Raw genomic sequence first — 13,278 nt, forward strand, 5'->3', positions numbered from 1 at the left:
TCTCTCATGTACGATTATGTATGTACCTCATTGAATGTTTTAATGATATGACAAAAAGATTACTTATGCAACAGAAAACAATACTTATTTGCCAACATTTTACCATTTTTACGTTGAAAATGTGAAGAAACCGGTTATAACAAATTTTTTCCTCTTGTCTTCGTTATAACCGATCTAATCGGTTATAACGAAAATCGATTATAACGAATAAAAAACGTTTTCCCCTGAGATTCGTTATAAACGGTTTCGACTGTAGGCCTATATTGTACTACGTTGCAAGCCCCTGGAGCAATTTTTTGATTAGTGCTTTTGTGAACAAGAAACACTTAACAAGTGGCTCTATCCCATCTCCCCCCTTTCCCTCGACGTTAAACACCAAATAAATGTCGTGTGCCCTCGGGGAAGCTTTTTAATTCTTGGTTCAAGATCGAGATCTTATTCTTCGGAAAAATTGCGCGAGAATTAAATTGTAAGGAAAAATACTTGAATAGTGCTCTATTGCTTTGCCGATGTATCTGAATAATACTAAATTTAAAAAAGAAATTACCCTAACAGCCCAACTTTCGATTTTGCAATATGTGCGGAAATGACCGGCTGCACGATCATTGGCTAATTGCACTGTGACGTCACAAGATGGCTGCTTTCGTGGAGTGAGCAAGGTGAAGCAAAACTTCTTTCGAGTAAGTCCGTTTATATTAAAAACTCTCACTAATACCCATCACATACTATTCTCTCCGTTGTCAGAGTATCTAACTGTAGCACCATGCTCTGTATCACGTTTAACGATTGCCAAATTTGACACGAATCGGGAGATATCTTCCGACCAAATACTTCGAGTACTTCGTCGTTGAGCGCGTGTTTTGATGACCGTGTTTGGTGATGCTCAAAACGCGTCCTAACGATCATGGCTCATGTTTCACAACCTTCGGCTGATTAACCCACGTGTATTTGTTGACTCTAGCCAAGTATTTTGAGATGCATCAAGTTCATGTTCTGTTTAACTTTGCTGAATTTCAATGTTCATTGGATCTTGTTCAGACATGAAACCAGCAGTTTAGCCAGTCAGTCACACTCAAGCCTGCAGTTTTCTGTTCAAGTCTCTTACTCTTAGTCCTACCCTTTAGTCTTACTCGTAGTCTTACAGTTACACAGCTAAGTTTAATTCAGATCAACAAGGCATGCATCACCTTGTTCAGTCAGGAAGAGTTTTGGTGGGACGTTAGAGTGTGATATGTACTTGTGGCATCTGAAAACAGATACGAGCATGCTGCACAAAGAGACGTAGGAGTAATCCGAGTGAGAACTGAGAATAGAGATCTACACAGTATGTTTGAAGTAAAATAACAGTAGCTAGTAAGTCAGGTTTTGGTGACTTGTTCTCTGTTGTTGGCTATCCATGTGAGGTTTTCATTTGAACTGGCCATCAGAGATCAAGTTCTCTGGGTGAAAACAAAGGAATTATAACTAACCCCCGGCCAAAAACTGAAAAAGAGTCCTAAATCTTTACAAAAGAGTGGATCATTTTTGTATAAAATGTATGCTTGTGAAGTAGATATATCTGATTCCTGAAGTCCAGAGTAAAATAGCAGTGTTCTTCTTCAAAAAACAATGGTTATTAATTCCACTCTCAGTCCCAATAGATTGAATAATAATTGATTAAAAAACCCAGGTAAAAATGTAAAGTTGTAAAAGAAAAGAGATAGAATGTCTTGTGCCTTGACACTGACGGTGGAGTGACACTATCAGTAACACTAACAGTAAAACTCAATGGTGACCAGTGACAATGAATGCACATTAGAGTTAGACCTGGGACCTTATACGATTTCGCCACATTGTGTATACATGATTGTCTAGATACTACTATTGTAGTATACGGTCAGTGGAATGAAAATACAACAACAAAAATCTCTTCATGAGCAAATCCAAAAGCCGATCCGGTATTTTGACACATGATTAGTTTTTGTCAGTAATGTGAGTAAACATTGACAGATGCATTTGTTTTAAATGTATTGGTAAGATTAATTAACGATGCGAGGGATGGGTGTGAAGCATGTTTGAATCATGGATGTTCAAATGCTGTGTGGAATACTCATATTTGTCTAAAAATACAGCAAGGTTGTTTGAGAATACTCCAAATGCAAAACAGGGGTACCCAGGTCTGGCACATATATTCTATTCTGGTCAGTTTAAGACTAATAGCCTTGAAATGCACCCAAAATGTCATTGACAAATTTATAAATGTGTATGTCTTATAAGTTACTCTAACCAACACGAAAATAGTGTTGTGTGTAAGTTACTATTGTGTAAGGAAAAGGCACATGCTGTGTTAGCATTTTTCTGTTCTTTATCAGCCCTGAAAGTTCATACAATTATGCACTAGCCAAAGGCTAGTGATTCTGAAAGTTTACTAGCCAGAGAGCAAACTTTACTAGCCAAACTAACAATTTGTTACAGCAACTTTACTCGCATTTGGCCAGTAGATGAACATTTCTACTCGCCAGTTACATGGTTCTACTCACCACTTTCAGGCCTGTTTATAGTTATACAACTTTATAGCTTGGATGGGGAAGTAACAGGACTGCATTCCCAATCAGTTTCAAAGGAAAAACAAAAGTTTTTGAATCAACTTTCATGGTTTCGGTGCTGTTTCAGATGTTTCTGATCAGTGTGTTATTCCACATTAAACTTAAAGTTAAAGCTTGTTTTTTAATTTTATTTACACAGGCACATGTGACTTTTTAATATTAGCCAGAAATTGTTCGAGCTGTGTCCCCTGGTTGTCGGAGAAGAGTACGGTAACTTTTCTTATGCAGTCTGCAAACTCAAATTTTGTCATTTTTAGTTTTACCTAAATTCTAATATTTTTTTCCAAGGGTCTAAGAAAAAGTTGTAGGGTCGGGAGAAAAAAAATGGTAATGGAAAACATGTCAGAGAATTGGAAACATTGAATTGTTTTCTTGGCCTTATGTATTCTTCTGCGTTCATGGGCTGAAACTCACACATACAATGATACGCTCATGCTTATTGCTCACAAGGTTTGTACGTACATGACTGTTCTTGCCCTGCCATTTAGACAGCCATTCTACAATTTTGGAGGATGAATGCTTGGTATTTTCGTGTGTCTGCAACCCACCAAACATGGATTCCAGGATCTTTTCCTTGCACACTTGGTTTTCTATTTGCGTGTACACACACGAAGGGGGATAAGTCCGATAACTGAGCAAGTTTCTTATGTAGCTTTTTTTCATTTGGTATGGATGCATTTGTGTGTTTTTTTCCCCATTTACACCTTCTTTTCCTTCTTTTTCTTGTTTACTTCAAAGCAATCGGTCAAAACATGCCACTTTTGCCAGGTAAATACCTTTTAGTGTAATCTCATCATTTTCCTGGAAGAGGAGGGAAATGAAATGACAGGTATAATGTGTTTCTCACTCTCCTCTAGAGTTGCCATGTTGTGTCAATTAACTCACCTGTGAGTGTAGGTAGGAGGGTAGAGAGGATGGATTGCTAGGCAGCACAGTTAGTAAGCTGTGTATGTAGTGTGGCAGACAAAAGGAAGATGCTGCCTTGCATAGCCTGGTGTAGTAGTGTGTCTGCTACAGTGGTGCCTGCTTCTGGTACCAAGTACAACCAGAATCTGAGTATTGTGACAGTACTGACACAGGGTCTGACTAGACTAGTACATGTACAATTGGGCTTCTTGGGCAGTTTAATGCTGGTGGTGTATGCTGGTGGTGCAGTCATTCAGGGTTCTTTGAACATGTCCAATCTATTCTCAGTCTTTTGTGTGTGAGTGGGTGGGTTTGCGTCTTGAACATCAGGGAAGGAGGGTTGGTGGTGCAACTATTATCAAATGAATCATTGAATGTCGTTGGTTCTTGATTTCATTGACATTGTCAAATTCAAAATTATACAAAGATCAGGAAAGATAAGCATCTGGTTTGGTTAACAGCATATTATGTGATAGCTTGAATATCCTGCACACCTTCATAGATAGGCTGTGTCAGGTGATTATGAAAGGTGGGAGGGGATCATTTATTGAATCAAATAACATTCTTTATTCATTTGCCAATTTCCTGTTTGTGTTAATGAAACTGGCTTGAAGAAAGAAGAGTTGAAACGAGATTGGAAATGGGCCCTGTGATTTCTTGACACTGACAGCAGAACAGGTGCCACAGTCCCGGAGTGCCCTGATTCCTCCAGGATTCTGAGCCACGTGTAAGAGCATGCTACCGGAACATTAGGTTGCTGCTACTGCTGCTGTAGTGTGCGCCACTTTCTTAATTCTTCTCATCAAATTCCCTGATGAGTGTTGGACTTGTGTGTGTGTGTTTTTAGCAGTCACTGTGGTTCCGTGGTGTCAACGTTATTCTTTTGATGACTTGTGCCACAGTCCGTCATTTAGCAGAAATATGAAGCCGTGTTCTTTGATTCTCCTGTTACTGGCAGAAGTGTTGTTGAAGTGTTGTGGGTAGAGCGCTTAGTGCCGGTACTTCTTTTACCCGGAATCGACCAAAATCGACCGGAATCGACCAAAATCGACCGGAATCGACCAAAATCGACCGGAATCGACCGAAATCGACCGGAATCGACCGAAATCGACCGGAATCGACTTACACATCTCTCTGGTATAATATATATCTCTCTCTTTCACCCTCTCTTTCTCCCTGATGAGCATGATGTTGAGAAAGTGCAAGCTGCACTATACCACTTAATTCACATCAATCAACTCGCAATTTACCTCAATGCAATGCATTTTGTGTACATATGTATAATGTGTTTTCACTTTAGTTATCTTTAAAAATGTAGAATTTTAGTTTTCTATTTTCTATTTTTTATCTTGTATTTTTATTTCAATTTTGGCTCACGTAAGTGTAGCCTATGCGATCGTAACTTTGTCTGTCTGTGCGTGCGTGCGTGCGTGCGTGCGTATGTGCGTATGTGCGTGGGTATGTCTGTGGTAGAAACTCTAACATTTGAAGACGTCACATTACATTGACGTCACATTATGACGTCACGCGAAGGAAGTACTGAAAGTCTCGGTCATTATTATTAGTTTGAGCGGGCCGAGACTAGTTGGCAGTCGTGTCCCTGCAAGTAGGCTACATGCAGACAGACAGATCTAGATCTAGTGTCTCGCTTTCTTGCACAGTTTCACCTATGCTCTTTCTGTGTTTGTGTGTGTGTGTGTGTGTGTGTGTGTGTGTGTGTGTATGTGTGTGTGTGTGTGTGTGTGTGTGTGTGTGTGTGTGTGTGTGTGTGTGTGTGTGTGTGTGTGTGTGTGTGTATGTGTGTGTGTTACTGTTTGTCGATTTCTTACGTGAGCCTTGATGGCTTCGCCTCTTGTTGTAGTTAGTCCCTCTTTAGGGCGAGGGCTGGATGTAAAAAAGCAGACCACTGCTTAATCTACTACCCTCGTTAAATAAAGAATTGTCATTGTCATTGTCATTGTCCCTGTCAGTACAGCCAAAATATTTAATAACAATGTCAAATAATGTAATGAAAACCACAGCACACTACTAATAAAAATGGTATAATCAGAGATGTGATACATCTCTATGGTATAAAATCTCTCTCTCTTTCTCTCTCCCCCTTTTTCTTCAGTTCTCTCCCTTTCTTTGTCTCTCTGTCTCTGTCTCTCAGTCTGTCTCATCGATATTTACTCCCAAAACTTTGTGATCTTCTACTTCCGCTATTGCATCGTTGCCAATTAATAAGGAATGAGGATTATTCTTGATGTTTTGTGAACGGCGATGACGCCTTTATTTGATTTGAATCGTTCTTTTAAGGGCAAAATATTAAGTTTTTTTTATAATCGTCGAAAACAAGAATGGATTGTTTCAATAGAACTGAGTTTGTGTGGATCAAGAAAGTGTTTTTATATTCTGTTTAACAAATATATTTCCCTCGACATGGTTTTACACAACGATCTAACATGATGGGTCCAAGATAAATTATTATCGATATTTACTCCCAAAACTTTGTGATCTACTTCTGCTATTGCATCGTTGCCAATTAATAAGGAATGAGGATTGTTCTTGATGTTTTGTCTTTTTTGCCTTGTTGTAATTAACATGTATTTGGTCTTGTGGGGGTGAAGACTCATGTGGTTAAATTCCGTCCAATTAATGATATCTACACTGTTCTGCAATGATAAATAAACTTGTCTAATTTTTTGTCAGAAGTGTGTATGGTCGTATCATCAGCAAATAGTTCACACACATCATTAACACTAAAGGAAGATCGTTAATATACAGAGAGAAAAGAAGTGGCCCAAGGACAGAACCCTGGGGGACTCCATTATATAACACAGGTCTTTTACTTGACATAGTGGAATTCACGCAGACGTATTGCTGGGGGGAGAGAGAGAGAGAGAGAGAGAGAGAGAGAGAGAGAGAGAGAGAGAGAGAGAGAGAGATAGAGAGAGAGAGAGAGAGAGAGAGAGAGAGAGAGAGAGAGAGAGAGAGAGAGAGAGAGAGATTCAGATTCAGATTCAAAACTTTAATACAAAGGGATAAAGGTTTTAGGCGATGCCTAATCTTCCAACCTGTCCCTTTTAGACATACATGACATTATACATTACAATTATATATTTATAACATTTTTTAAACAGCCAAACGAATAACTAATTAACTAAGAATTTGTAATCAGGTTAAAACTAATAAAAACACAGTTATGATTTTAAAGTGTAGGGAGAGAATTATTTTTGACAAAGATTTTTTCGAACATTTTTTTTAAAAGACGAAAGGGTTTGACATGTTTTTCAGTACATTGGAAGTAAATTCCACACAAGAGATCCCCAGTAGGATAAACTAGATTTATACAAATCAATGCGTGGGAGCGGTAGCGTATAATTCAAAAGCCTCGCTCTACCAGGAGGACGCTCAAACAGGTCTTGGATGTATGAAGGTGTTTCATGGTTGCACATTTTGAACATGAAAACACTAGCATTTAAAAAGAACTGCTGTTGTAGCGGAAGAATGTTCAGTTGAGTGTATTTTTCTTGAGTAGTCATATTGGGATCTCGGTTTAATAACTTTACACCTCTCTTGTGAAGTGTGTTTATTTTCTTTATATGAACATCACTGGCATTGCACCAGACAGTAGATGCATAGCAAATGTGAGAGAGACAGTGTGCGTGGAAAAACATTTTGAGGACATCCACGGAAACAACGCACCAGAGCTTGTTAAGTAAGAAAAGGTTCCTAGAAACTCGTTTATAAACTGTATCAATGTGAGAGCGCCAGTTAAGTTCATCATCAATTACAACTCCAAGCACACGGTGGTGATGGACTTGAGCAATGCTAACTGTACCATGCATAAGATCAAGGCTCAGAGGCTGTCGCTGGTGTTTTTGTCTTGTGGTTATTAACATGCTTTTTGTTTTCTTAGGATGCAGTGCCATTCAGTTACAATTACACCAATCATTAATATTTGCTATACTTTCTTGGAGTACTTTTCTTATGAGATTTATATCTGTATTACTGCTGTGAAGTGTTGAGTCATCCGCAAAAAGAGAGAGGGAGGGAGGGAGGGAGAGAGAGAGAAAGAGAGAGAGAGAGAGAGAGAGAGAGAGAGAGAGAGAGAGAGAGAGAGAGAGAGAGAGAGAGAGAGAGAGAGAGAGAGAGAGAGAAGCACCTAAACACAAAGGCCGTAAACATGGACAAAACAAAATAACACGCACAGCCAAAACTGACGAAGATTATACCAGAGAGATGTATCATTTGTATTAGTAGCGTAAGTCGATTCCGGTCGATTCCGGTCGATTTTGGTCGATTCCGGTCGATTTCGGTCGATTCCGGTCGATTTTGGTCGATTCCGGGTAAAAGAAGTACCCCTTAGTACATACTGACAGTGACCGAACAGAAGCTGTTTCGGTTTAGCGAGCAACTCATCTGATCTCTCAGCATTTTCCTTTTTCTGTTTTCATATATCTGGTCTGCTTCTTGTAAAGTGTAACTGTTCTAATTTTATTAACACGGACCAGCACTTTTTTTTCTTCTTTTTTTTTTGCTTCATAGCCACGGTGTATGCCGTAGCTCGGCGAACTTGACTGACAGTGCCAAGCACATTTTTTTTCGCCAATGCTATTTTAGCCGGCGATGAGTTTCTGTGTTGTGACTGTATGGTAGAAACAGTCCTGCTTCTTTCTGTTTCCTTTTTATGAGGCACGCGGAACTCTTCGTCTGGATACCTTTGCGAGCTATGCCGAGTTGTTAGGGGGAAAACTTTCGTCGGATTGTGATCCGTTGTCAGCCAACCGCACCGGCCGGTTATACCTGTGTGTATTCCCCGGGGAGAGTGCAAGGCGAGTGGTGGTAGTGGAGGGGAGATGGTGGGGGCGAGAGAATGGGCCCGACTCTTTCCTCTCTTTCCTGGGGATGCGGAGATGTAAGCACATGAAGAGTGGTTTTCGTCAACTGGATTGCATGTGTATTTTTTTCATTTTGAAAATTCTGAGTGTGTGTGTGGGGGGAGGGGGGGGTATGACTATGAAGGAGATGGATTTTTGGCTTGCACTAGCTTTTGCTTGATAAAACTTGAAGCATGTTCTCTTTGCATGATGTGTCAAAACTGGTTCATGGCCCCGCCAGTTTCATTTTATGGCTGAAGTTTTATTATTCAAGGATGTTTCTTTTGATATTTTTATTTATGCTGTGTAAACTTTTTTTTACTCTGTTTGATATGTCATGCTTCAAAACTGTTAACAAACAGAAATGCTGAGTACCCAGTTGTTTTTATTAGTTTAGTATTTGTTACTAACTTTGGTTATGTGTGATTTTGATGTGTGATTTTTATTTTTTTCTATATTTTTAGCTGCATTATTTTAGTCATTCATGGGTGGGTGGGTGGAGGGGATGGGCTAGTTCTAACTATGCATTAGATTATAAAATTGTATTCTGTGTAGACCCTTCCACCAGCATCTTAGACCACTCTTTGTACTTTTTCTTTTAATAGATGATTGTCATTTGTTTTACCTCATGTCTGCCCTGCGTGTGATGGTGTGATCGTGACTGCTGTAGTGTGGGCGTGTGTGTGTTGGTGTGTATGTCAGTGAATGTGTGGGCGTGGGTGTGTGTGTGTCAGTGTGTGTGTGGGTGTGTGTGTGTGCGTGATTTTACCAACACTACGCTAAATTCCTTGTGCTTTAAATGTTTTTTTTAATGTCACTTGGCTCAATAAATACTGTATTCTGTATTCTGTATTATTATAAAACATATTTCAGTGTTTAAAAAAAGACTAAATTATTAAATGATTGATTGGAAAATGACTGAGCTTTTCTATCAGTATCACTCCATTCACTCTCGTCTAAAAGAAGCATCATGACTGTAGTATTCCGGTACACATACCGGAGGTGTAAAACCGATCATTTATAAATGTGTTTTTGTGTGTGACCTGATTCTGCCAAATCAGAATCACTTGCGCAGAAAGGACTGTTCCTTTAAACTAATTTAGGTTTAGAACCCTTGCAAGAACAGACACTGTACCTGCCACAATTATTTGCTCTCTCTCTCTCTCTCTCTCTCTCTCTCTCTCTCTCTCTCTCTCTCTCTCTCACTCTCTCTCTCTCTCTCTCTCTCTCTTTTAACTTAAGAGGGGCTTCCAAAAGTTCAATACTGTAGTACATGTACAACTACCTGCCCTTGGGTTTCATGTCAATTTAGTCAGCCTTTGGTCTTCATTGGCACTGCTCCTGTCTGGCACTGTCTGATTCCAGTGTCTGTCTAGAGCGTAAGATTATTTATAATCTGAAGATTTATTGGAAGGATGTTTACACTTGTACTTGTAGTTGTACTGCACCTGTTATTCTTCATTCAGCTGGAAGTTGTAGGCTTTGATGTGGCAGGAATCGGGTCTATAGATGCAAAGTTTAGTACACAATGTAATCAACTGTAAATGATTTAGGGTTTTCCTGACAATATAATTAGACCTTGGTATGGTGTGTTCTACTGTTACATGGGGTTTTCTCATGCTTTTGGTCCCTCCTCCCCTGAAAACGGAGTATGACGGGGTATAAACCGTCACGTAAACGTTTCTAAAACCAGAAATGTACGTGGAAGTTGCGGCCCACAAAAACTGAAGAAGACGGTCCCTAGGTTTTTGTTTACATTCAAGAAATTCTTTTTTTCACAGTAAATGTACACTCAACGCTTTCATTCCTCTGCTCTCTCTCTGAGGCATGTCATTTATAAAATAAAAGATAAAATGTGGTCTGTTTCAGTTTCACAAAAGAGTGTGGAATTTTGTATTGTTGATGTAACATGCAGTGTCAATTGTCATTCATATACTTATAATTATTTTAGTATTTAAAGTACAGCGAAACACCCTGTTTTAAGACTGCCTCCCTTTTAAGACCTATATTCTGTTGATAGTGTCTGTAAATTATCCTCAGGTTTAGACTCCTCCCTTTTATTTTTAAGTTCTGATTTTCTCAGACTTTTTCAATGTTTTGTCGTCTGTCATATGAGCGTTGATGCGTTGAGCTGTCGTTATGCGCCATACATGGCCCAGCTCATCCGGCTTCAGCGTGTTTTTATATCAGAGTGATCCTTCTCCTAGACTGGTGGCTTTACAGTGCTGTCGAGTCCAGTCTACCCGGCTATTTGGCCATAGCTGGCTGGTTTGTTTATCTGAGGTGACCTTCCCCAGGGCTGGAACTTAAAATGCGGCTCTTGATCGCATGATGCTCCCGTCATTGGACACCTGGGGTATTTCTTGTAACAGTGCCACCTGTTACCCCGCCCCATCCAGTTGGAAGCACCGCCAGTTGGTCCGCGACTGCTTATTCGTCCTGGCAAGCCTGGCTTATTTCGCAGCTAACCTCCATATCTGAAGGCCATCACACTATCCGCCACCTGTGAACGCGCCTGGTTGGGGGTGGTCGCCCCTACTGTCCCAGGTTTCAATGTTTTTAAATGGAGATTCTACTGTGACATGAACATGGTTTGTTTGCTTTTAGGGCAGGAATTTAGTGCAGTTTATGTCACTTTATCTTTCACTAGTCCATTTTTATGGGACATTGAAAGGTGTTTACTTGCACATCCAACAAAAAAGAAGGGGGGGGGGGAGCTGTTGGCTTTATACTTGTCTTTTATTGTGAGGTTAATCAATCCCATTTGTTTAACTTTAAGCGCATTTTTAGAGGAAATGTGTATTGAACTCTGTCTTTTACTAAAATTATGAAGTAGAGTTGTGCTGAAATTGTAATAGCTGTTAGTGTTGATCTTTTAAATATTTTTTTTATAAAGTTTTGTCACGAGGGTTTTCATCTGTCATTGCAGGAAAAAGAACAGGACCTAGAGAAGCGTGAGAAAGGGAAAGGAACCGCAGCAACCAACGGACATATTCCCCTCCAAAGTCTTTGTCTCCAAAACCAAACCAGCGGAAAAGCAGAAAATATCGTACAGAAATCGGATACACAAGAACTAGAAAGTGTTCAGTCTGGGTGCCAGCTAACGTTGTGTCCTGAAGTCAAACAGACACCTTGTTCTAGAGAACCAGGTGAAGTTAACAGCGAGGAAGAACCTGAAGACGCTGAAAAAGATTTGTGTAGTCTTCAGCCCAAGTCATTAACGGAGGGAAGTGATACTCAGACTCAGAGCACTGCTATAGTTTCCGATCAACCTCAGAGTTCTCAGTCTTCTTCGGAGGCTAGTTTTGTTCAAGATAACATTAGCAAAGAACCTGAGGATTTTGAAGGTTCAGAACAATCTGCAGACTGTACTATAGAATCTCTGCACACAATAACTGCTGAAAGTGATACCTTCAGTGACGCCAAAGCTTGCGAACAAGACGAAGGCAACCCTCTAAATAAAAGCAGTCAGGAAATTCTCATCTCACAAGAAACCCAAGCGAGCAAACTTGAACATACGGTCGACCTCGACAAGCAGGAAAGAATAACCTCATCGTCTCAAAACCAAACCATGGCCGCTCAAGTTGCACAGCCTGCAGCAGAAGTCCTTCTTCCTCAAGCTAATGACAATGCTTCCACTCCTCCGGGAGAAACCTCCCCAGCACTGGTCAAAGTTGCAAATAACGCCAGCGCTCCGGTAGAAGACAGACTGTCCTCCAGCGGCTCCCCTGAACCTGGTGAAGAGATTGACGCGGAATCTGCAAAGGCTGCTAGCGGTGGAGGGGCAGGAGCAGGGGCTTCTGGGAGCAAGGCAGAGACTGATGGGAAAGGGTTGACAGTGAAGACGAAGAAAAAAGAAGACAAAAGCATAGGTAAGTGCGTGTGTTGAGGTGAGCATGAACAATATCTTCTTTGTGGTCATGATCTGTGGATTGCTTCCACTTTAACCTGTACAATGAAATGACAATACTTGTAAACCTAAGTCATTCGCTGTGATGTAGCCAAACATCTGAGGTAGTTGTTTAAATCTGAAAATATGGGGAACGAAGGGGCAACCAGTAAGACCCATCAGCTGATAACAGAGATATGTTGTTTGACAGATTCTTTACTCTGATAAACATGATGGAGTTTCTGGTTTGGTTTGGCTTCTTGCAGGAACAGTTTGACCAGCTTTCGTAGGAGCCCAAATTGATACATTATGTGAAATATGGGTTTTGAAAATGACTATAGTACCATGATCACTATGAGTATGATAGCCACTGGCACTGTTCTGATGAATTAGAGTACAGTGGAACCCCCCTTTTAAGACCTTCACAAATCTGAGAAAATGGGGTCTTAACAAGGAGGGAGTCTCAACATGGGGGTCATTTGACAGAGGTTACGAACAGAAAGTCTGAAAAAAAAACAGGTCTAAATTTTTAATTGCGGGGTCTTTAAAAAAAAGGGGGGGGGGGGGGTTCCACCATATTAAAATTCAAGTGGAAAGTCCTGGCAATGGTCTTGGTAAGAAATGAAAGTCGGTTTTCTTACCACCTGCATGTGTACTGACGTTTTGCTACTGTAGACGATGTTTTTCTAGAGTACATCCTGCGAGCCCTGAGCAGCCTGAACTCACCGGAAGAGAAACTGGCGGCGCTGTGCAAGAAGTATGCTGACCTTCACGAAGAGCACCGTGTCCTTCAGTCGTCCTTCAAGCAGCAACAGCGTAAAATGACTGTGGTAAGTGACAGGCTAGTGAAAGGCCAACTCCGCCTCGTGAAAACAGTTCACCTCACTGTCTCAGATCTGGCAAGGCTTTAACATGGGATAAGACCAGCCATGACCAGCCATGGTGAGTTGGAATTTGTGGATGAATGAATTTGTGAAGAAAGCGTCGGTGCCTTTTACATTACAAAGTTCATTCTTCAAAAGAACGACCACTGTGC

At 40.5% G+C, this 13,278-nt stretch overlaps 1 protein-coding gene across 2 annotated transcripts in view; it reads left to right on the plus strand.

Moving 5' to 3' along the window:
• The first annotated feature begins 621 nt into the window (after positions 1 to 621).
• The window catches only part of LOC138962057 (alpha-taxilin-like), a 28,357-nt gene continuing 15,700 nt past the window's right edge, over positions 622 to 13,278 (plus strand). The window contains exons 1-3 of one of the 2 annotated variants that reach the window (XM_070333763.1): positions 622 to 680; positions 11,283 to 12,225; positions 12,933 to 13,072. In XM_070333763.1, the coding sequence (XP_070189864.1) occupies positions 11,925 to 12,225; positions 12,933 to 13,072 (441 nt within the window). In that variant the 5' untranslated portion in view covers positions 622 to 680; positions 11,283 to 11,924. Of the gene's footprint in view, positions 681 to 8,183; positions 8,392 to 11,282; positions 12,226 to 12,932; positions 13,073 to 13,278 lie in introns of those variants that run through there. The other variant, XM_070333762.1, reaches the window with a different exon arrangement.

This window comes from Littorina saxatilis, linkage group LG3 (assembly GCF_037325665.1).
Source record: "Littorina saxatilis isolate snail1 linkage group LG3, US_GU_Lsax_2.0, whole genome shotgun sequence".
NCBI classification, from domain to species: Eukaryota; Metazoa; Mollusca; class Gastropoda; order Littorinimorpha; family Littorinidae; genus Littorina; species Littorina saxatilis.